This window comes from Typopeltis vanoorti, chromosome 25, assembly GCF_054136105.1.
Source record: "Typopeltis vanoorti isolate ZY-2024b chromosome 25, IOZ_Tvanoo_1.0, whole genome shotgun sequence".
Taxonomy (NCBI): Eukaryota; Metazoa; Arthropoda; class Arachnida; order Uropygi; family Thelyphonidae; genus Typopeltis; species Typopeltis vanoorti.
Window position 1 is genome coordinate 22,870,289 of NC_143573.1, and position 23,567 is coordinate 22,893,855.

The 23,567-nt window shown below is 36.2% G+C and overlaps 1 protein-coding gene across 1 annotated transcript in view; it reads left to right on the forward strand.

Annotated features, from left to right (window-relative positions):
* casp (Fas associated factor casp) overlaps positions 1-23,567 on the forward strand; it is a 439,916-nt gene that overhangs the window by 16,950 nt on the left and 399,399 nt on the right. The window contains exon 2 of the mRNA XM_090414528.1: positions 15,936-16,004. Coding sequence (XP_090270654.1) covers positions 15,936-16,004 — 69 coding nt within the window. The remainder of the gene's footprint in view (positions 1-15,935; positions 16,005-23,567) is intronic.

Below are 23,567 nucleotides of genomic sequence, written 5' to 3' on the forward strand. Positions count from 1 at the left end.
TTTGTTACTTATCAGGGCGTTTATTTCTATATAGCACTTTTCGAGAGGCCGTAGAAAAAACTATTATCGAATTGCTTAGATTCTCTTCAGTTTGGACTTCTAGGGTTTCCAACACATCCTGATTGGAATTCCCTTTTTTTCCTATTAAATTTGATCCCATTCTTGTTTTGTGAGGAGGTCTTTTGTCTCCCATTCAGTGGCATTCCTAGGACTTTTGCCACCCGGGGGCAGTTCCTGAGTTTTGCCACCCCTTTCAATACACACCTAAAATACTACAAAAAGTCAAAACGACGTATAGGGTAAGATTCAAAGTGCTGCCCGAGGCAGACTGCCCCCCCCCCCCCCCCCCAGATGCGTTGATTATTTTCTCTAGAGTGTCCCCTAAGCATATCAGACTGTCATTTCTTAATTTGTACAATTTCAGTCTGTTGGAATGTACAGTTAATGTTTTTGTTGGATCCTTTGTATCTTGAATCCTGAAGTTCGCTGGGGATATTTTCTCCAGGATTCTATACGAGCCAGACACCCTTCTTCCTAGTTTGCCACCCTTTCTAGGATTAATTTTATTCTCTAAGACAGTGTTTCTCAGAGTATGGTATGCGTATCCACAGGAGTACGCGAAAGGTCTTCAGGGGGTACGTGGCAATTTTCAGCTATGCATCATTAACGCATGAAATCATTATTAAGAAAAAAAAATTTTTTTAAACATATAGAGCAATCTCTCGATTAGTGTGCCTAATGCATTCTTTAAAACAGGCGCATTAATCGAAAACTCACTAATCGAATATAATAACCTGTGGGAAAAAGTATAATTCGTTTCTCAAATTTGTTTTTTTGAACCTTAATTTTTTATAAAAGAATTAAGGTATGTTTCAGGGCTTAGTTAAAGGAAAACTATGAAGCTGAAAGACAATAAAACATATTCAGAATATAAATTGTATTATTCTGCTTCTTAACAAAGAATTGAGCTAACGTAGTTTGGTGGGCATTTTGTTTCCTTTTTTCATTCAACCGACAGTATGGCCCTATTGCCTCTTCTACTCTTTTGCAAATTTTACTGCTTCTCTCTTCATCAGGGTCAGCCTCTAAGCATTGCCGCTTAAAAACTTCAATTGTACGAAAAATATTTTCAAATTGTTTTCTGTGAAATCTCTTTTGGCTGACTATCAGTGGTTACATTTTCTTGATATTCTTTGGGATCTTCTGGCTGTGCATCTAAATTTAGCAGATCGGAATCATTCAATTCTTCAGAATGAGATTTAATTAACTCTTGGACGTTATCATTGAAGGGGAGAAAGAAATGAAGGACATACGAACTGGTCGCCAACACTCGAAATCACGTGCTTTATAGATAAAATTTCCCAACTGTTATACAAGCAAAATACTTACCACATTAAAAACTACAATGATCATAAAAGAGAAGTTAATTTTCCGACATATAATAATAAACAACTCATCCCAGAAGATGGATTGATTACCATATTATCAGAATGGATTCTCCTTTTTGTTGCATGTACAGAAGTGTCGAAGGGTCTTGAATCTGTGTGCATATTATAGCAGATGACATAAATTTTGGTGGTAAAAATTTGGAACATAGTATACATCATGTACATGGAAGTAGTGCCATTAAAAATAACTAAATTATTTCATTCTGGTGAGTGATTTTTTAAAATAGTAAACCATAAAAACGTATAGATAGAAAATTTTTAAAATCTGTGACATTTATTTTTAAGATGTATATAAGGGCACTAATTGAATTTTAGAGGCGCACTAATCAAATTTAGGTATCGAAAAAAATGACGCACTAATCAGGGGCACATCAATCGAGGGATTACTGTATATTTCTCAATAAATTATATTCTCCTACTCAAATTGCGAGTTACTATCGCCACGACATGAATATTGTGGCGATGGTAACTCCCTGCGGTAAACAACGTGCCTTCTCCAACAGCATCACTATACTGAAGATGCAAGCAAATAAATAGTTTTATTGTATCACTGGATAAGGTACAGAGACATTTGCAGTTTGTTTAATATAATTCTCAACAAAAAAAGTGCATTGAGAGACAACTAGGATAAAAACGGCACTAACTAATGAATCGCATCTCCCATCCAACACAAACTGCTGTATAGACTAAAGCAAAACCGTATATTGTCTGTGCAACATATCGTTTTGCTTGACACCGCCATGTCATAAATGTGTTAAAACTAAGAAATATATAGTGAATGTGTTTCAGATATTATGGAATTCAGTTGAAGAGAATTAGCATTTCAACTGAAGTGTTGACTTTTCATTGTCTTTGGTTCGCTCGATCTTTTGTTAATACCTCACCAATTATATGCACTTCTTCATAGCTTCTCTATCTCTACTGGCCTACCATTACTGTCTGTTTCATGCTCTGCTTTTACTTTTCATTAGTCATTTGTGAAGGATTGTTCATTACGTATCTCAAGTCTTGTAAATTACTGGTAATTTTTTCTTGAAATAATGAGAAAGAATATGAAGCTATTTTAGTAGATGACGTTGATGCACACAAGGAAACTGTTCTTGAGGCCAAAAGTAGAGATAATGAATAGGAGATTCTTAGTAAGTCGCACCATTTTCATTTTTTTCTGAAAACTTAGTTTCTGAATATATCTCACACCACAATTTTTTAGTTTTAATTTTGAGAAAAAAGTGCACGTTATATTCGAATAAATATGGTAATTTTCTAGCTTTTAAATTCTTAAGTATCGATCATTGGTTAAAGACTGGATTTATAAAAAGCACAATATTTCAAATACAATAGCTGTAAGCAACAAGAAAATGTTGATATTGTATCTGGATCAAATGAAATTGATAAGGATGTGTCGTCTGACATCTCTAGAGAACCAAATAGGAAGAAGATGAAAAATCTTCATAAGTATGATATGAATTTCTTGAAATGTGGATTTTCATGGACGTGAAATGAAGTGGAATGTATTCCATTATGTGTCATTTGTGGTGAAACTTTAAAAAAAATAAAAGCATGAAAATTGAATCGCCATTTTGAATCGAAAAATAATGGTTACAAGGACAAACCTGTAGAATTTTTTCAAATAAAGATTCAAAAAACTATGTTGATCACGTCAGGAGATGAAAATATGAAGGTTATAGAAGCTTTACCTCATGTATCGCTATTAATAGCAAAAAGTGGTGCAGCGGAAACAATTAGTCAAACTTGGGTCAAGCCTGCAGCAAAAATAATAGCAGAAATTATGAACGGAGATAATGCAAAAAGGTCTTTTGATCGGATTTACCATTCAAATAGTACTGTTCATAGAAGAATCGCTGAAATTGCTGAAAATATAAAACAAACATTATTATCCGATATATGTAAGAGTCATTATTATACAGGTCAATAAATCCACCGACATTACAAATTTTGCAAATCTTCTAGTGTTCTTTGGGTGGAAAAAAATCAAAATCTTCATGACCATTGTCAACCCTTGCCAGAACATACAACAGGAGAAGAAATATTCAACACTATATATAGATTTTTGCATCAAATCATCAATGTTTTAATGCAAAAACATCGAAACAATTATGCATCAATGGAATGAAGTAGTCATCTTTTCATTAAGGATAAGAGCATTTTGCCTGTTCTGGCTTCACTGCTTTCTTTCTAAATTGCAGGTGGCCTTTCTTTCCTTTGGTCTATATTTCTCCCCTCTAAATTAAAGATGCCAAGCAATTATATTATTATTGGTTTAATCGAAAGATTAAATGAAGCAAACACAGTTTGCTCATGAAGTATCTTCATGGCTGGTCTTCTTGTAATGACTTCATATCAGTTGCCTCAGTATCCCATAATGCAAAATCCCCCTTTTTGGATGTGTAAAGTGCTATGCATGTAACTAGTCTGATTTGTGTACAGTGCTAAGCACTGTACACAACTCAGACTAGTTTCGACCTTTGAGGTTTCATCAGTGGGTGCCAAACCCAGAAGACATACCAGGGTTGAAGTAATACAGGTCATATATTTTCCATATACAAGTAGTGAAAAGGTGTGTCACCTTATTATTAAAATTTGTATACATGTATGAGCATTGTGCACATCTGAAAGGGGTGTGCTTTGCATTATGGGATACTAAGGCAATTGATGAGGAGTCATTGGCCTCTGTCCAGTCATGAAGATATTTCATTCACAGACTTTGTTTGCTTACATTTGGATGAAGGATTAAACTAAGAATATAATTTCTTGGCATCTTTAATTTATAGTCAGACTAAGTGCATTTCAACATTACTTTCAACATTTATTCACTCCATTTGGTAGCTGATATCTTACTCATCTCCTGTATAAATATCCTTTCCGTTCCTCTTGATAAATTTAGTTTCATCCTTTATCCAAGTGTGAGCAAACAAAGTTTGCGCCTGAAAGTATCTTCAGGACTGGGTTAAGGTGGTACACACCAGGGCAACTCGTTGCAAAGGTAGAGCAAGCTACCAACACTCCTATCTCAGTATCTCCTATAATGCAAAACACATCTCCTTGCGGATATGTCTAATGTTATGCATTAAGGGAAGGCCACTACCCAGACTAGTTTTGACCTTTATTGAGGTCTCTTCAGTGGGAGCCAGGCCCAAGTGGAGATATCAGGCAGAAGCATTAGCAGGTCATCTCTACCTATAGGAATTGCCAATTGGTGTGCCACCCTTTTTTAATAATTTACTCTGGATTTAGAGAAAGATGTTGAAAGTTTATTTTTCACTTGGTTAGAGTATCATAAATTTAGTTTAATCCTTTATCCAAGTGTGAGCAAACAAAGTTTGCGCCTGAAAGTATCTTCAGGACTGGTGTGTACCACCTTAACCCAGTCCTGAAGATACTTTCAGGCGCAAACTTTGTTTGCTCACACTTGGATAAAGGATTAAACTAAATTTATGATACTCTAACCAAGTGAAAAATAAACTTTCAACATCTTTCTCTAAATCCAGAGTAAATTATTAAAAAAGGGTGGCACACCAATTGGCAATTCCTATAGGTAGAGATGACCTGCTAATGCTTCTACCTGATATCTCCACTTGGGCCTGGCTCCCACTGAAGAGACCTCAATAAAGGTCGAAACTAGTCTGGGTAGTGGCCTTCCCTTAATGCATAACATTAGACATATCCGCAAGGAGATGTGTTTTGCATTATAGGAGATACTGAGATAGGAGTGTTGGTAGCTTGCTCCACCTTTGCAACGAGTTGCCCTGGTGTGTACCACCTTAACCCAGTCCTGAAGATACTTTCAGGCGCAAACTTTGTTTGCTCACACTTGGATAAAGGATTAAACTAAATTTATGATACTCTAACCAAGTGAAAAATAAACTTTCATCATGTTCCTCTTGATATTTATTGATCATTTCATTTGAACCGAACTTGTAAATACCAGCTCTTTTCTAATATCTTAAATTTTATGTAAATTTTTTTTTTATCTATGTAGCCTAATTTTGTGCATCAAAGGATGTACAAAATAAGACCATATAAAAATTGAAATTATGTCTCCTAATGATAAAGATAATAGAACAGGTGACACAATTTAATTATTCAAGTTGTGTAATAATAATCTAAAAGATGGATATAGAGGAAAAAATAAATTTCAGAAAATCTGTGGAAAAATTAAAAAGGCTTTGAATAATAAAGAAAAAGATGAGAAACCCAATTTAAATTTTATAAAGTAATGTCCATTCCCACTATTACAAGGTTCAAAAATATGGACTGTTCTTAAAAATCTTATTTCTGCTGTCGGTATAGTTCATATATTTGAACTATATACAAGGGACATCCAGAAAGTAAGTTCTGTTTTATAAATATTTTCACTGCAGTGCTGTGATCTCAATGGTGCTCATGTGTGCTGAGTTTGTTATTCCTTAGCAAGTTGTTGGTATCAATTTCAGACATTCTTGCAGTTCGTATGCTTCTTGGTGTGTGTGCTTATAATGTCTAAGAAAATGAAATCGCCGCTGTGTGAAATTAGGTCAGTTATTTGTTTCTTGAATGCGAGGAACGTTAAAGCAGCTGAAATTCATCCGCAAATTATTGAGGTTTATGGAGAACACACAATGAGTAATTCAATGGTACGAAGATGATTAGTGACTGACGATTTGGTGCGTTCACTATGACTCCATTCCTGCTGCAATTTCCAGAAGTATCACGTTCATGTCTTCATGAAATTTTGTCAGAGAAACTGAATTATCAGAAATTGTGTGCATGCAAAGTTGCTTACAGAACAACACAAAGTGAATCGGCTGGGCAGTACATTGGAATTCTTGACATGCTACCATGAGTATGGCGATGCTTTCCTGAGCAGACTTGTCACCTGGGACGAGATTTGGGTGTCGCATGCAATCATTGAATCCAACCAACAGTCCATAGGGTGGAAGCACACCTCATCACCAGTGAAGACAAAATTGAAGACAACTGTTTCCACTCAGAAACTCATATGCACCGTGTTTTGAGACAGACAAGGAATTTTGCTGGTAGACTTCTTGGGTCAAGGCTCCACAATCAACGTATGTACTGCTAAATCCTTGAGAAATTGCATCGTGTGATCCAGAATAAACAATGTGGCATGCTTACCAGAGGTGTTGTTTTGATTCATGATAACGACCACCTACACATGGCCAGTGTAACACAACAACTTCTCGCCACCTTTGGCTGGGAACAATTCCATCATCCCTCATGTAGTCCTGACCTCGTGCCATGCAACTTTCACCTTTTTAAACATCTGAAATGTTTCCTTGGTGGCCAGTGGTTTCAAGATGATGACGAGGTCAAAGAAGCAGTCAGTACGTGGTTTGCATCATAGGTGACAACCTTCTACGATGAAGGTATACAACTCTTGGTGTCCTGTTATAAGTGCCTGAACAGTGGTGGAAATTATGTAGAAAAGTAGTGAAAGATGTCTACTTTAATTTCCAAAAAAGTTTTTTTTTGTAAGTATATTTTTGTTTCTCTGACAGCCCGTTAGAACTTACTTTCTGGACATTCCTCGTAATGGTGAAGTGGCCAGTTTAGTTTATAAAATTTAAGTTTTTTAACTCTGTGTTCTTTCAATTGTTTCACAGATTTTCTGAAATTTTTCATATATATCTTTTGTTTTTTTAGATATGCTATTATCAACTTAAATAACTAAACTGAATCACCTGTTTTGTTATTTTCTTTTGACAATTTTTGATCTGATATGCCATGGTTTTTTTTTTTTTTCGTGAAATCTTTAGATTGTGTTCTTAGCTTATTTAATTCATAAACAAATTCTTAAAGTTTGTTCTCATTATCTTGTAAATGTAATCTGATTTGCATTCTGCACTATTAATAGTGCTTCTGGTTAATTTATTAAAAATTATAATATTTTTATAATTTGATCAATCTATATTGAAGGGAGATGAAGATAAACTGCATCCCCATCTTACACCTTGACTAATTTCAGTGCCTTTGGTTAACTGATTACCTAATTGTAACTTTTTTTGTGTGTCTTTATATAAACTTTGTATAGCTTGTACTAAACGTAATGGATATTCTTTGTAAATGTAATGGATAAACTTCATATAGCTTGTACTAAATGTAATGGAGGACATTGACATGCAGAAGCAAAGAGGTTATTGTTCCCTTATATAAAGCTTTGATCAGACCACATATGGAATGCTGTGTACCTATTTGGTCGTCTGGTTTTCAGGAGGATGTATTGGAGAGGATTCAGAGAAGATATACTAAGTTAGTATCAGGTCTGTGGAGTGTCAGATACAAGAAGAGATTGAGGGAATGCAACTTACAGAGCCTTGTGAATAGAAGGAGGGGGAATACAATATGTATAAATTGGTGAGGGGTTGTTACCAGATTAATGTGGGAGGCAAGGGTAGAACTACTGCTGCTAATCCCTGGAAACTGTAGAAAGAGAGTGTGGGAGCAAGAAGCAGGTTTTTTTTGTATGGAAAGTGATTGATGGGTGGATTGCATTGCTTAAAGGTGTGGTGAATGCAGAAACTGAATGAGCTTAAGGCATGGTTTGATGATCTATTTGCATGAGAGAGTATTGATCTCCTGTGATGTGTCCCTCCTTCATGGAGGTTAGATGTTAATAATATTCTTGTTTTCTTTATACTAAATAATTTTTCTCAGTATTTATTGAAAGCTTTCTCAATCTGTAAATCTAGACTAAATACAACTCCAAATTCTCAGTTTTAATAATTTGTTTTTAAGACAAATATTACTGTGCATAATCTTCAGTTTGTTAAATTACTTTGTTCTTCTGAGAGTAGATGTTTGTAGTATTTCTGTGTATAATTCAAAATGTAACTTCTATTAATTTAATAAGCTTATTCCTCCACAATTCCAAAGTCATTTCTATCTACTGTGTTACATATAGATATAACCTTATCTTTTAGTAGCCACTCTGATGGAACTTTATTTTATTAAAATTTTTTTTTATATTTAACAGTTGCTTATAGGTTTAAAGAATCTTGTCTGAAACATGAAAATATTCTTCACCATTTTTCCAGCTGTATTTATGCATTCTAATCCAATTGATTTATTATTATCATTTTGTACCTTTTAATGCTTTTATTTCTTCCAATATAATCGGTCTTATATCTTCATTGTTATTACTATTAATAAATTTGGGTCATATTATTATTATGGGTGACTCCAAGGAGTCCTTAGACTCATCGAGGGAGGCCCTAAACATAATGTCCATCACAACTATTCAACATTCACACAGTATCTATCATACTTTGCCTTTAACTCATTCACTGTCATAGCACCCACAACAGACTCTGGCAGCTTATTCCACTCATTCACCACTCTAAAAGTAAAAACCCAGCTCTAACACCCTCACTAACCAAACTCTTGCCCAACTTCCATGGATGTCCCCTAGTTCTCCCACCACCAGTCCTGTTCTCAAAAATATCCTCTGAATTAATCCTATAGAAACCCTTCATCAATTTGAATGTCTCAATCAGATCTCCCCCTTTTCTGCCTATCAACCAATTTCTGAAACCCACAAATCTTCAACCTGTTTTCATAAGGTTCATTGCATAGACCTGCTATTGTCTTGGTCACTCGCCTCTGGATCCTCTCAACCTCCTCCCCATCAAGAAGAAACCTAGATGACCAGATCTGGACACAGTAATCAAGATGGGGGTCTTATCAAGGCTCAATACAGAGGGACAATAACCTGCTTATTTCTGCTCGTCAAAGTATTCTTCACTATCTGAGTGATTCAGCGAGCTAATTTAGCCACTTTTGCGATGTGCCCGCTAAACTTCAACTCCCTATCCACTAACCCTCCCAAGTCCCTGGCCTCATCAATCTCCTGGAGTACAGTTCCACCAATGTGATATACTGCTGCTAATCTTTTCACCCCAAAATGCATAACCTTACATTTTGCCACATTAAATTGACATCCATTCTCCTTATCCCATACCTCCAATCTATCCAAATCATCCTGCAAAATTTTGACATCGTCTGCATTCACTATTGTCCTACCCAACTTATCATCATCAGTGAACAAATGAACCGTTCTTCTCAGATCCTTCCCTATGTCGTTAAGGAACAACTTAAACAGCAGTGGTCCAGGAACAGAACTCTGCAGCACACCACTAGTCACAGGCCATCTTTTGGACTCTACGGCTGTATAAACTACTCTCTGGTATCTCTCCATCAACCACCCTCCTATCCATCTCACCAACCCTGTATCCATTCCCATATGTTGCAGTTTACAGATTAGACTTCCATGTGGTATCCTGTCAAAGGCCTTAGCCAGGTCCAGCAGTATCACTGTAAATAAACCCATTACCCTTATCCGGTTCAGCCGTCACTGTGTTATAAAACCTGAGCAAGTTACTCAGGCATGATCTACCCTTCACAAAACCATGCTGTCCCCCATACTGTATCTCATTTTCATCAATCCATTCCTGTATTTACCCTTGACTACTTTCTCGAAGACTTTGACAACGACCCCTGATATGCTGATCGGTCGGTAATTTGCAACAGTAGTCTTGGATCCTCCTTTATGCAGTGGAACTATTTTCCCCTCTCTCCACCCCTTTGGGACTAAACCAGACTCGAGACTCAGATTAAACGATAAGGTCAAGGGCACTGACAATTCTTTAGCTGCTTCACATAAGATCCGTGCTGATATACCATCCAATCCCACAGATGTATTCATATTAATTTCCCGTTTTAAGGATACTCGTGCTATTTCCAGAACGAAATATTTGGTTAATTAAATATCTTTCTTGTGTTTACGTGCATATATCATTCAGTATTTACATTAAGGTTCTGTAATAGACTATTCACCTCCATTTCATTCACCACAATTCCCATATAAACTAATGGTTCCTTCATTTCTTCAACGTCACCACCTGGATGATATACTCTTGCAAAGTGCTCACTCAGTAATTCCACTATATCGACTGATTCAGTGACCTCCCTACCATCGGTGTTCCTTAAAATCATTCTGCCGTGTACAGTTTTTCTTTTACTAGCAGCATATTAAAAGCTTATTTTTCACTTGGTTAGACTTTAATAAATTTAGTTTAATCCTTTATCCAAGTGTGAGCAAACAAAGTTTGCACCTGAAAGTATCTTCAGGACTGGGGTAAGATGGTACATCACCGGGCAACTCATTGCAAAGGTGGAGCAAGCTAACAACACTCCTATCTCAGTATCTCCCATAATGCAAAACCCATCTCCTTGCAGATATGTCTAATGTTATGCATTAAGGGAAGGGCCACTACCCAGACTAGTTTCGTCCTTTATTGAGGTCTGGCTCCCATTGAAGAGATCTCAATAAAGGTCAAAACTAGTCTGGGTAGTGGCCCTTCCCTTAATGCATAACATTAGACATATCCACAAGGAGATGGGTTTTGCATTATGGGAGATACTGAGATAGGAGTGATGTTAGCTTGCGCCACCTTTGCAACGAGTTGCCCGGTGATGCACCATCTTACCCCAGTCCTGAAGATACTTTCAGGTGCAAACTTTGTTTGCTCACACTTGGATAAAGGATTAAACTAAATTTATTATAGTCTAACCAAGTGAAAAATAAACTTTCAACATCTTTCTCTAAATCCAGAGTAATTTATTAAAAAGGTGGCACACCATTTGGCAACTCTTATAGGTAAAGATGACCTTGCTAATGCTTCTGCCTGGTATCTGCACTTGGACCTGGCTCCCACTGAAGAGACCTCAATAAAGGTCGAAACTAGTCTGGGTAGTGGCTTTTCCCTTAATGCATAACATTAGACATATCTGCAAGTAGATGGGTTTTGCATTATGGGAGATACTGAGATAGGAATGATGTAAGCTTGCTCCACCTTTACAACAAGTTGCCCGATGTACTACCTCACCCCAGTCCTGAAGATGCTTTAAGGCGCAAACTTTGTTTGCTCACACTTGGATAAAGGATTAAATTAAATTTATTATAGCAGCATATTGAAAGAACTGTTTGGGATTCTCTTTAGCTTGCATGGCTAATTTCCTTTCATAATCCATTTTTGCTTTTCTCACCACACTCGTTACCCTTCTGGCCTGCATTTTATACCGTTCGTGTGCCTGCAGGTCACCTTTCTCCTTAAATTCCTTCCACAGTTGTTTCTTTTTTTGCAACTCAAGTTTAATGGTGTTATTCATCCATTTAACCCCTACTTGATTTACTATTCGGACTCTAGGTATACAGTCCGCCATGACCTCCTGCAAATGCTCCTTGACCACTTCTCATGCCCTATTAACATCCAGCCCTTGCAGTTTTACATGTCATGGCACTGAACCAAGCAATCTACTGAGCTTGTCATACTTGCCAGCACGGTAATTCCACATGTACCCTTCTTAATCGGAAATTTCACACATTTAGCCATCTCCCAGATCAAGACCCTATGATAACTCTCACCAGTAGGTGGCAACATGGTCATGTTCATTACAGTCAAATTCTCAGATGCTATTACTAGGTCAAGCACCCTCGAACCCCTAGTATTTTTAATTACATTGTGTCTCAGATAGTTATCCCTCAGTTCCTTCCTCACACGTGTCCTCTCCTCCTTCCAATCAATGTTACCATAGTTGGAATCCCCCATAATAATTACCCTCCTTCCACTCATTTCATCAGTTTGCCTATGCATACTATCTCCACCATCTATTCCATCACCTGGTCTATAGCAGCACCCAACTGTACATTTTGTTCTGTTAGTCTCAATCTCACACCAAATAGCCTCAAATGAGCTCTTTTCACTATCCTGCAATACAACTTCTATTTTCCGTGGTTGCAGTTCATTGGCTATCATTAATAACACTCCTCCCATTTTATTCTCTCTGTCCCTTCTGAACACACTATACCTTACACACTATATCATCTTCTGTCAGCCATGTTTCACTAATGCCAATAACCTGTGGCCAGGAAGAGCCAACCAAGGCCAAAAATTCTTCCTTCTTGTTCCTAATACTCCTGGCATTAGTATACATGAAATGCAGAGGTCCATTTGTTCCACCCCTATCTTGATGCATTATACTAACTATCCCATTCTGATTTCTTGTCCTTCGTACTCAGACACATTATAAACATTCTTACACTCAACTGCCTCACTGATGTCTGCATATATCCACTTCCTCCCTTCCTTAACAGTTCTAGTTTCCCTGATTTTGCACATCCACTTTCACTTCACTCAGCAACACTTTTTCCAGTCTTCACACACCAAATCCATTCAAATGTAAGCCTTGTATAAATCCTTTCTCCCATCAAACTCACTCCACTCATCCACAAACTCCACACCACACCGCCTGCATAACCTGCACATAAAGTCATTTGCACAAATCCTTAGTCATCTTGTACAAATCCTTTCTCCCATCAAACTCACTCCACTCATCCACAAACTCCACACCACACCGCCTGCATAACCTGCGCATAAAGTCATTTGCGATTATGGCCCTCCTAAACTCTTCTCTGTCATACCGCGGCAGCAGACTTACTATCCTAACTGTCACTCTTTTCTTTCGCTACCTCTAATAATTCCTTCACGTCCTCTCTCATATCAAATTTATCTCCTTTCAAATCATTCGTTCCCCTTATGTTTCTGTTATTTCTCCTGTATTGATTTGTGCTGTATCTTTCCTTTATTATTTAATTTTCTTGATATTTTGTAGGATATTTCTTATCTTTCATGTATATCTTTATTAATAAATCTGTCATAAGAATCTTCATGGTGAGATTATTCATGTGATTCAAAATTCTTCATTCAAAAGAACTTTACTGAAGTTCTTTTGAATGTGCTGTTTAGTATTGAATATTGAATTGAAATTTAATTTTAGTATTGAATAGTTTTTTATTGAATTGAAATTTAATTTTAGTATTGAATAGTTTTTTATTGAATATTGAAATTGAATATTTAATTGTTAGTATTGAATAGTGTTTTTATTGAATTTAAATTTAATTTTTAGTATTGAATATTGAAATTGAAGATTTAATTTTAGTATTGAGTAGTTTTTTATTGAAATTGAATATTTAATTTCAGTATTGAATAAAGTTTTCACTTTATGTGCTCTTTATCATAATAAATTATTGTACCACCTATCACAAAACCTATATATTATTGGTTATTTTAACAAATTTTCTTTTCTTTAATTTGCCATTTATTTAATAAATTTTTGTATTACCCAGATATTGAAATTTTCTTGTTGATTAATCATATTCTGATTTCAGCAAATTCTTTCCCTGCTATATTACTTTGGTTTCACTGGGGAGCATTCCACAATTTGTGATATACTTATCCAACACATAAACTCTCTTGCTTTCCATGATTGCATGTGTCGGAAGTTCATGGAAAAGTACGAGAGAATTTGTTCCTCTTTAGTTCAAAAGTGTTGATGTAGATGACTTAAGTTTTTAACGGTATTAACAACACCAAACAATTTTTTTTTTCCTACATTAGAGAACACCATGAATAGGACTTTAGATCTTTTGTATACTGCAATTTTATTGTTTTACTTACTCATTGTCATGTGTACAAGTGTGTTGTGCTCTGATGCTGATTTGAAATTCAGCAAAATATAAGGTTAATAAAACATCTTTTGATTAAATTGTTTGGTGGTGTTAATACCATTAAAAACTTAAGTCATGAATAACTGTCAACACCTAAGTTTATCTATTTGAGTGTTGATATAGCATACATAGGTTTCTGCTGGCCATTTGGTGCTGTAATGGTAATAAAAAGGCCCCTCAACTGACTGACGATATTTCAAGCAGAATTTTGCCAGGAGGTTCAGAGGAAGGAGATTACCCAATATTAAAAGAAGTCATTGCAGCAGTTAGCTCCTCAAAAATAGGAAAATTACCGAGAATTGATGGTGTTACAATGGAACTGATATGCAAAGGAGGTGACATCATCATAGACACCTTGCTAAATTTATTCCAAGATGTATGGAACACCGAGACTTGGCCTTCTGATTGGCAGACTTCTGTCCTTGTACCTATTCCTAAAAAGGGAAACAGCAATAAATGTAGCAACTATAGAACAATAAGCCTTATTAGTCATCCAAGCAAAATCCTGTTAAAAATATTGTCAAGAATTGAAAAAAAAATTAGAAAGCCGACTATCAGATGAACGAGCAGGTTTCCGGAAGTCCAGAAGTACAATCGACCATGTTTTTACTAGGTGAAAAATACATAGAACATAACATAATAATCTGTCACAACTTTTTAGACCTTAAAAAAGATTTTGACCCAATATGGCAAGAGGCATTATAGTATTGACAACAAAATCATTAGGATTATTAAATCTCTTTATCATCTGATATGACAATTGAAATTAAAAATTACAGTAGTGAACCGTTCCGGGCAGAACGGGGGATAAGACAGGGATGCATCTTGTCCCCTCTTCTTTTTAATTGTTTTCTGGAATATGTCAAAGATGTAGCTCTTTGTGGATATGACACTGGAATAGCAGTTGGCAGACTAAGAATAAATAACTTACGTTTTGCAGACAATATCGATCTTCTGGCAGAAAGTGAAGAAGAATTGCAAGAGATAACCAGCCGTGTTTTTGGAACATTAAAAAAATATGGATTATATATACATAAACCTACAAAAAACAAAAACAATGATAACCTTAAAATCAGACATTGAACTCTTAAAGATACAAATTTGCAATAAACAAATTGAGAATGTAAACAAGTTCACTTATCTAGGAAGCACGTTGAGTCAAGATGGATGCTCAAAAACCGACATTAAATACCGAATTGCTAAGGCAACCATGGCCCTACAGAAGTTAAAATCATTGTGGGGAAGATAACAGAATAGCAATCACAACCAGACTAAGACTAATTGACACCTTGGTGAATTCTATCCTCTTGTATGGTTGTGAGGCCTGGACTTTATTGAGGGAAGATGAGAGGAAACTCCTGTCTTTTGAAATGAAAACTTACAGAAGACTTTTGAGAATTCCCTATACTGCTCACGAAACCAATGAAAATGTCCGAAAACTGATTGATTCAATAGACAGGAGAAAAAGGGAAAATATTCTGACAGTCATCAAAAGAAGACAGATGAAATGGTTCGGAACACGTGGAGAGGGCTAATGACATTCCAAAGCAAGCACTAGAAGGAATCGTTCCGTGATCAAGGATTAGGGGCTGACCTCAATTAAAATGGACTGATAATATCAAAAAATGGACAAATTCCTTTCTTTCTCAACTGACATCAAGAACAAGAGACTGAGATGATTCGAGGAGGCTAACAAAGAATATCACCTACCACCAATGAGTGACCCAATAGTCCATTTAGGACTACGGGAGAGAAAGAAGAATGGTAATAATGCTTTTCTAAAAAACAAGCTATTATAACGCCAGATATTATATTGCATTCAATGTAAACTGTGCCTTGGTGTTATATTTACTGATGTTATTAATGGAAAATTCTCATTTGTTTTTTCTTTCATATTACAGTCTTGTACCGGAATGGATGATGTTGCAGAATGCATAATGCATTTGGAAGCAGCAAACTGGAATCTCTTAGTAAGTTGGATTTGTTTGACTTTAAGTGAATTAGTTATTTATCAGTGAGATGAGTTACTGATTCTTCTAGTTCAGTTCTATAACCAGTTACTAGATACATGCTGGCTTCTTATTTTCATAATTGATTGTATTTCAAAAAATAGATATTTGCATGCATTCACTTAAAATCCCCCTCCTGCAAAAACAAATAAACAATAACAAAGAAAAGCCCTTAGATCTATCCTTCCATGATGAGGATGAGCACTAATCTGTCAATGACAAAGAATTTCAGTTTCAGAATTTTTGGACTGTTTGGAGACAGGAATAAACTCGCATATATTGAACTTAAATCTTAAGTTCAATATATGCGAATATATTGAACTTAATCCAGTGGGAAACCAAATAAACTAATGCTTTTAGTTTGCATTTCATTTTATAATAAAGTGACAGTTGAGCTGGATAAGGGAAATGAGTACATAATGATAGTGCTGAACTTTGCATAGGCATTCGACAGGATATCAAATGATCTCTGATCCATAAATTGGAGTAAATGGGATTTTGTAGGATATTTCTTCTTTCATGTACATCTTCATCTATTTCATTAATAAATGTATCATAAGAATCTTCTTGGTGAGTTTCCTTATCATGGTTTTAGCTATTCAAATTCATTGGCTAAGGGATAACATAATGGCTGATTATGTTATTTTGGGCTGCTATTGTTTAATAAATTTAGTTTAATCTTTTATCCAAGTGTGTGCAAACAAAGTTTGCGCCTGAAAGTATCTTCAGGACTGGGGTAAAGTGGTACAACACCGGGCGACTCCTTGCAAAGGTGGAGCAAGCTACCAACACTCCTATCTGCTATTGTTTAACGCATACATCAGCCATTCTAGTTGACAGATTGAAAAGAGGAGATACGATAAGTTATTACAAGGGTTTTATAGGATTGATACAAAATGCATTCAATAACAGGAAGGGAGAGAACAAGGAGTGAACTCCTGGAAATTTTGTGAGTGTGATTAGCAAGGTCATGAAGAGTAGATTTTTTTGCTTTGAATGGATTGCCAGAATCAGAATGTTTTTGGCAAAAGAATTAAAGTAGAAATATTGTAGATATTATTTGAATAATGGTTAGTGCAGGTCTCACAAACTATTATTTGATGAGCATCTCCCTTTGACTGAAATTAAAAAACCTACTTAAAGCTTAAAGTATCTTCCTCACTACCTGACATCACAGAAGAACTGAAATCCTTTGGTTCTCACGCTCCTCCCCAAGATATACAGTTTTCCAAAATTTCACAAACCCAATTCCACTTTAAGACCTATAGTAGATGCTACTGCTGCTTCATGCTACAAATTGTCAAAACAGCTGCCAAAAACTCTTATCCCTCTCAAATTTTAGTACCAAATGCAATAAAAAAGAAACTCTACTCACTTTTAAAATCCTGATTGAAAATCTAACTTCAAATAATACAGATCCTCACTGTTAACATTTCCTTGAATGACACCTTGACACTTAAAAAATTATCTTCCTTCTGATATCTTAGATATCTTTTCCTTTGCCATTAGTTCTGGTTATTTTTCTTGGAGGAACAAAATTTATAAACAGCGGGAACTGCTGTAGGTTCCCTCCTAGAACCTACAGCAGTTCAGCCCCCTTCCCCAAAATTTCTATTTGCCTAAGATATATGTGTTTTCTATTTGGCCTCATGGCTGAGATATATAGATGTGTTCTCTATTTGGCTGCAAGACCAGACCCAGACACATTAGACTAGGAGTCTAATGTGTCTGGGCCATGTCTGGGTCTGGTCTTGTCTTGCAGACCATGCATTGGATGCCATTCACAGGATCTTCTGAAAGAAAATCACCATGCTGTATCACAGTAAATTTGAAAAAGAAAAACAATTTTTGGAAACTGCAGCAAGACTCAGAAATCAACCAAATTAAAATAAATATGGATGCAAAAAACTTCCCAAAATTTGTAAAACATTGATTGTCAGAGTTCCCAATTTATATCCTAGGCTGCTTACACATACCTATAGAGGACACACCACCTAGATAGGACTTCAGTCATCATAGGCACATGTTCATTGAGTATTGTGTTGTTTGTGTATGTTATGAGCTATTTGTATTCCCATTGAAGATGTCTCAGTGACTGAGAATAAATATTGGAAGCATTAAAATTAATTCTTAATCCTTTTTTTTTAGTGTTGTCAATATTCCATTAAATCTCCAAATTGAGGCTTTCAGAGAAAAAACAAAAATCCACCATTTCCATATCTGGCATATGTAGAGGTGTTTGAACACTATGGTAGATTTAGAAGTGAGAAACTTTCACATTTTAAAGTACAGTGTGCAACTGCATTATCATGCAGCAACAACCAGCTGTTTGGCACTGCTCCTTTTTCACTCACCTCTTGCTTTGATTTAGACATTGCATGATATAGATAGGGGTGTTTAAGGTCAAAGCTGTATAACTGAGAGGAGACCTCCACATAGCCTTCAAAGGAATGCGGAGAATCGACCAGGGCTTCTGACCTAATGTCCATTCTTCACCTTCTCGTGGTGCACCCTGTTGGGTATCTACCTGGATACTGAACGAATGAGGATGGGCTGACAATTTGGGATTTAGCCGACCAAATTGTATTATTATTGGCTTAAACCAAAATACAAAATAATGGTGCAACATGACAAAATTTCATGCCGGCTAGGGCTTCACCTGGTTAAACAAGGCCCCTGTTGTTTTTGCCAGGGAACCAGGGCGAACGGCGAAAAGTCAGCTACTGGAACAAATCCTGAAACACACCCCAACTCAACATCCAGAGTTCAAGATCAGTACTATCAACATAAGAAGCCTGAATGGCAAAGAAATGGAGCTTGCTGAGGAATTAGATAAGTATCAGATCGATATAATAGGGGGTGACTGAAACAAAAAAGACAAAAACTGGTGAGATCTTTCTGAGCAGTAAATACAAAATATTATATTCTGGCAATGACAATCAAGGAAAGGGAGTAGCCATAGTATTCAACACTAAATACGAGGCTAATCTTCTTGAATGGCAGGCAGTCTCAAGTAGAGTGATGTGGGCAAATATCAGAATGGGGAACTGGATGATGAGACTTATTTGTGCCTATGGTCCAACAGACGGTTCTACCAAAGTAAAAGTGGAGGAATTTTTTGAAGCTTTAGAGAAAGCAACTGACACAATGAAAAAGGAAAAGTTGGTCCTTGTTGGGGATCTAAATAACAGAGTAGGAAATGATTGTCAGACATACAAAAATATTTTGCGAAAATTTAGAGAAAAGAGCAAAGCTAATAATAATGGCAAATACCTTGGATTTCTGCTCCGAATATGAACTTCTTCTTTCACTATGCGTCGTTCCCGCTTCCTATGCAGGGTCCGTGTGTTAGTTAGATGCAACTACTTGTTAGTATTACTCCCAACCGACTTATCACCTAGTCTGCCGCTGGGGGGGGGGTATATTTTTGGCTGTAGAAGTGTATGTTCATGGGGCCGGTTTGCCTGCTTGTGGGATGAAAAACGACAAATAAACTGGCAGAAAAAACCCTAATGCCTGCACCCAAGACCGGCTAACTTGGCTATGCCTGAGGAAGATCCTCAAGCTCCTCAGGTCTTCTACGGCAATCGAACCTGGGACAGTCCTTCCCCAGGCATATGGTTGCGAAGCGCAAAGCCACTAGGCTAACTGTGCGGACGCTCTGAACATGGACTGGTTATTACTAACACCGTGTTCCAACATAAAAATGTGCACAAATTCACATGGAGAGAGAGGAGGCAAGGAATAAGAAAAGTCTCATTGACTATGTTATTGTTGATAGTGACGTTTTCTCCCTGGTGCAGGACACCAGAGTGTACAGAGGATTTGAAATTGGAAGTGATCACTATTTAGTCTTGAGTAGGATAAAATTGAATTTCATATCGAAAACAATAACATGTAAGAAAGTTTTAAAGCGACTAAAAGTTGAGAACCAGAGCTGCTCAACTTTTAGTTGCTCGGTGATGGACACAGGAAGTTAAAGAGGCAGTGAAGGAAAAGAAGAAAGCATATCAAAAGTTTCTGGCAAATAAGTCAGCTGGTGCTCTTAGAGAATACAGAGACAAATGTAAGAAAGCTAAACTCTGTGTAAAACTACCTAAACAAAAAATATTTTCAGGACTTTGGCAAGAACATAGAAAATAAATATCATAAAGGTGGCAAAATATTCCGGAGATTGTTGAAGAAGCTTAAAAATGCAGGAAAGAATGCTATAAAAGGAGTTAGAGATGATAAAGGTGACATGAAAACTAGAGAAAAAGATATCCTTGAAGTATGGAGTAATTACTTCAGAAAATTGCTAAATGAAACAAGCAGTGATAGCACATTGGTAAAAAAACACTCAACAGGCATACAGTCATGAATACTTATCCATACTTGAAGTAGAAAAAGCCATCAAAAGTCATCATCAAATTCCTGACATGTACCCTCAAGGGGTGTACAGGATATGATAGTACTACACGAAAAATTTACATCATTACTAATTTCCTATCTACAATTTGCTTCCAAATCAGTCTGTTACTTGTCAAGACTCCAACATTATCAGATCTTATATTTCTATCATCTAAGGCACTTTGTACTGCATCAATTCACCTGTATCTTAGCCTTCCTCTGGGACGTTTTCCTCCCAACCTGGCAGAGAACACTTGTTTTGCTAATCTTTCCTCACCCATTCTGTTTAAGTGACCATACCACCTGAGATTAGCTCTGCTAACACATTCCTGAATGTTGACAATGTCAAGTTCTTTCCTAATACCTTTGTTTTTCATATGATATTGTCATTGATGCCATCTGTTCTCGCCTCTAATCTTTCTCAGGACTCTCATATCTGCGGTCTCTAGTGTTGGTCAAGTGTTTTACTTCTAACCCAGCTCTCAGATCCATAAGTTAAAACTGGTTTGAACACTATCTTGTATACAGCTAATTTAGTGTTCTGACTAATTTCTCTCTCATTCCATATGAATTTATTCAATTGATTTCCCACCATACCATTTTGTTGATTCTGTTGTCTATTTCCATATTTAATTTACCATCTTCAATAAAAATCCTGCGTAAGTAGCTGAAATGTTTTACTTGTTCCACAGGTTCCCCGTTCAAAACACAGTTGACATTTTCAATGATTCTACCTGTTTTCATTGTCTTTGTCTTTTTATTGCTGACCTTCATACCATATCTATTACAATAGTTATTGAATTTAGTCAGGGAATCTTGCAAACTTGTAGTGGATTTATTTAGAAGTATAACATCGTCTGCATAAAGCAAAGAGCTGACATTAACATCTCCAATTCTGATATCATGTTTAATACCACTTACCTACATAATGTGATCCATATAGATAATGAATAACAGAGGGGATAATGTACATCCTTGTCTCACACCAGATGTTCTTCCTTCAATTCTACCTGCTGACTTGCAACTCAAATAAAGACTAAGTATTGCTTGATATAATGCCCCATTGACACCATATAACTGTAGTGTATTGAATAGCTTCTATTTGGCACCTTATCTTATGCCTTTTCCAAATCGACAAACATATCTTTGTTATATTCCCATGCTTTCTCAACTAATTGTCGTAAAGTGAAGATCTGATCCTGACAGCCTCTATTTGGCCTGAATCCAGCTTGTTCTTCACTAAGCTTTTCTTCCACAATTCTTCTCGACCGTTTCTCAAGTATGCTTGCATATATCTTACCAGGAACATTCAGTAGGGAAATACTTCTGTAATTCCCACATTCAGTTTTATTTCTCTTTTTATATATAGGTACTATTAGAGCTCTACTCCGATCATCAGGAATTCGTCCCTTTGTCCAGGCCTTCTGAACTATGCAGTGCATCCACTGTAAGACTTTTATACCACCATACTTGAGCATTTCTGGTCGAATATCATCTAGTCCTGCTGCCTTTCCACATTTCAAGTCTTTTATGGCTTTTTCTACTTCAAGTATGGAATATGTATTCCTGACTGTATGCCTGTTGAGTGTTTTTTACCACTGTGCTGTCACTGCTTGTTTCATTTAGCAATTTTTCAAAGTAATTACTCCATACTTCAAGGATATCTTTATCATCTCTAACTCCTTTTACAGCACTCTTTCCTCTTTCTAAGCTTCTTCAACAACCTCCAGAATATCTTACCACCTTTATATATCTTTATTTGAGTTGTAAGTCATTAATTTGAATTGAAGGAAGTACAGGAAGCTGGTTTTGATGTTAAATCTGGTGTGACACTAGGATGTACATTATCCCCTCTATTATGAAGGAAAGTGGTATTAAACCTGATATCAAAATTGGAGATGTTAATGTCAGCTCTTTGCTTTATGTGGATGCTGTTATACTTCTAAATAAATCTGCTACAAGTTTGCAATATTCCCTGACTAAATTGAATAACTGTTGTAATAGATATGGTATGAAGGTCAGTAATAAAAAGACACTGACAATGAAAATAGGCAGAATCCTTTAAAATGTCAACTGCATTGTGAACGGAGAACCTGTAGAACAATAAAATAGTTCAGCTACTTAGGCACAATTTTTAGTGAAGATGGTAAATTAAATATGGAAATAGACAACAGAATCAACAGAGCTGATATGGTAGGAAGTCAATAGAATAAATTCATTTGGAATAAGAGAGAAATTAGTCGTAACACTAAATTAGCTGTATACAAGACAGTGTTGAAACCAGTTTTAACTTATGGATCTGAGAACTCGGTCAGAAGTAAAACACTTGATCAAATACTAGAGACCACAGATATGAGAGTCCTGAGAAAGATTAGAGGCGTGAACAGATAGCAATATCACATAAAAAATGAGGATATCGGGAAAGAACTTGACATTGTCAGAATCCAGGAATGTGTTAGCAGAGCTAATCTCAGGTGGTATGGTCACTTATGGTGAAGAAAGATTAGCGAAACAAGTGTTCTTTGCTAGGTTGGCAGGAAAATGACCTAGTTGAAAACCAAGATATAGGTGGATTGATACTGTACAAAGTGTCTTAGATGATAGATATATACGATGAATAATGTTGGAGTCTTGACAAGTAACAGACTGATTTGGAGGAAAATTGTAGATAGGAAGTTAGCTATGATGTAAATTTTTCATGTAGTACTATCATATCCAGTACACCCCTTGAGGGTACATTGCAGGAATTTGATGATGATGATACAGATAGTACCGGCTGTTAACCGTGTGGGCCTCCAGAACTAATTCATTATGAATAGTTTCACGAGTGTACAGTTTGAACATTTTGCTGATCAGTAGTTTACATTCCTTGCTTTATTTTGTTTCTGGGTTGTTTTGGAAGCACCACAACTCTCTAAAATTTTAGATCACGCACCACAGTGCTCAAACACCTGCTGTATATGCCAGATTTGGCAATTGTGGATTTTTTTTTTTTTTTTTTTTTTTTTTTTTTTTTCAAAAAAATTTTCACTGCAAGCAAAATCTCTTTGCTCAGGAGTTAAAGAATGTGATATGAATCGCAAACATTTCTTTGTTTTACATTTTTGAGAAAATTTTTACAGACTGTTTCCCTTC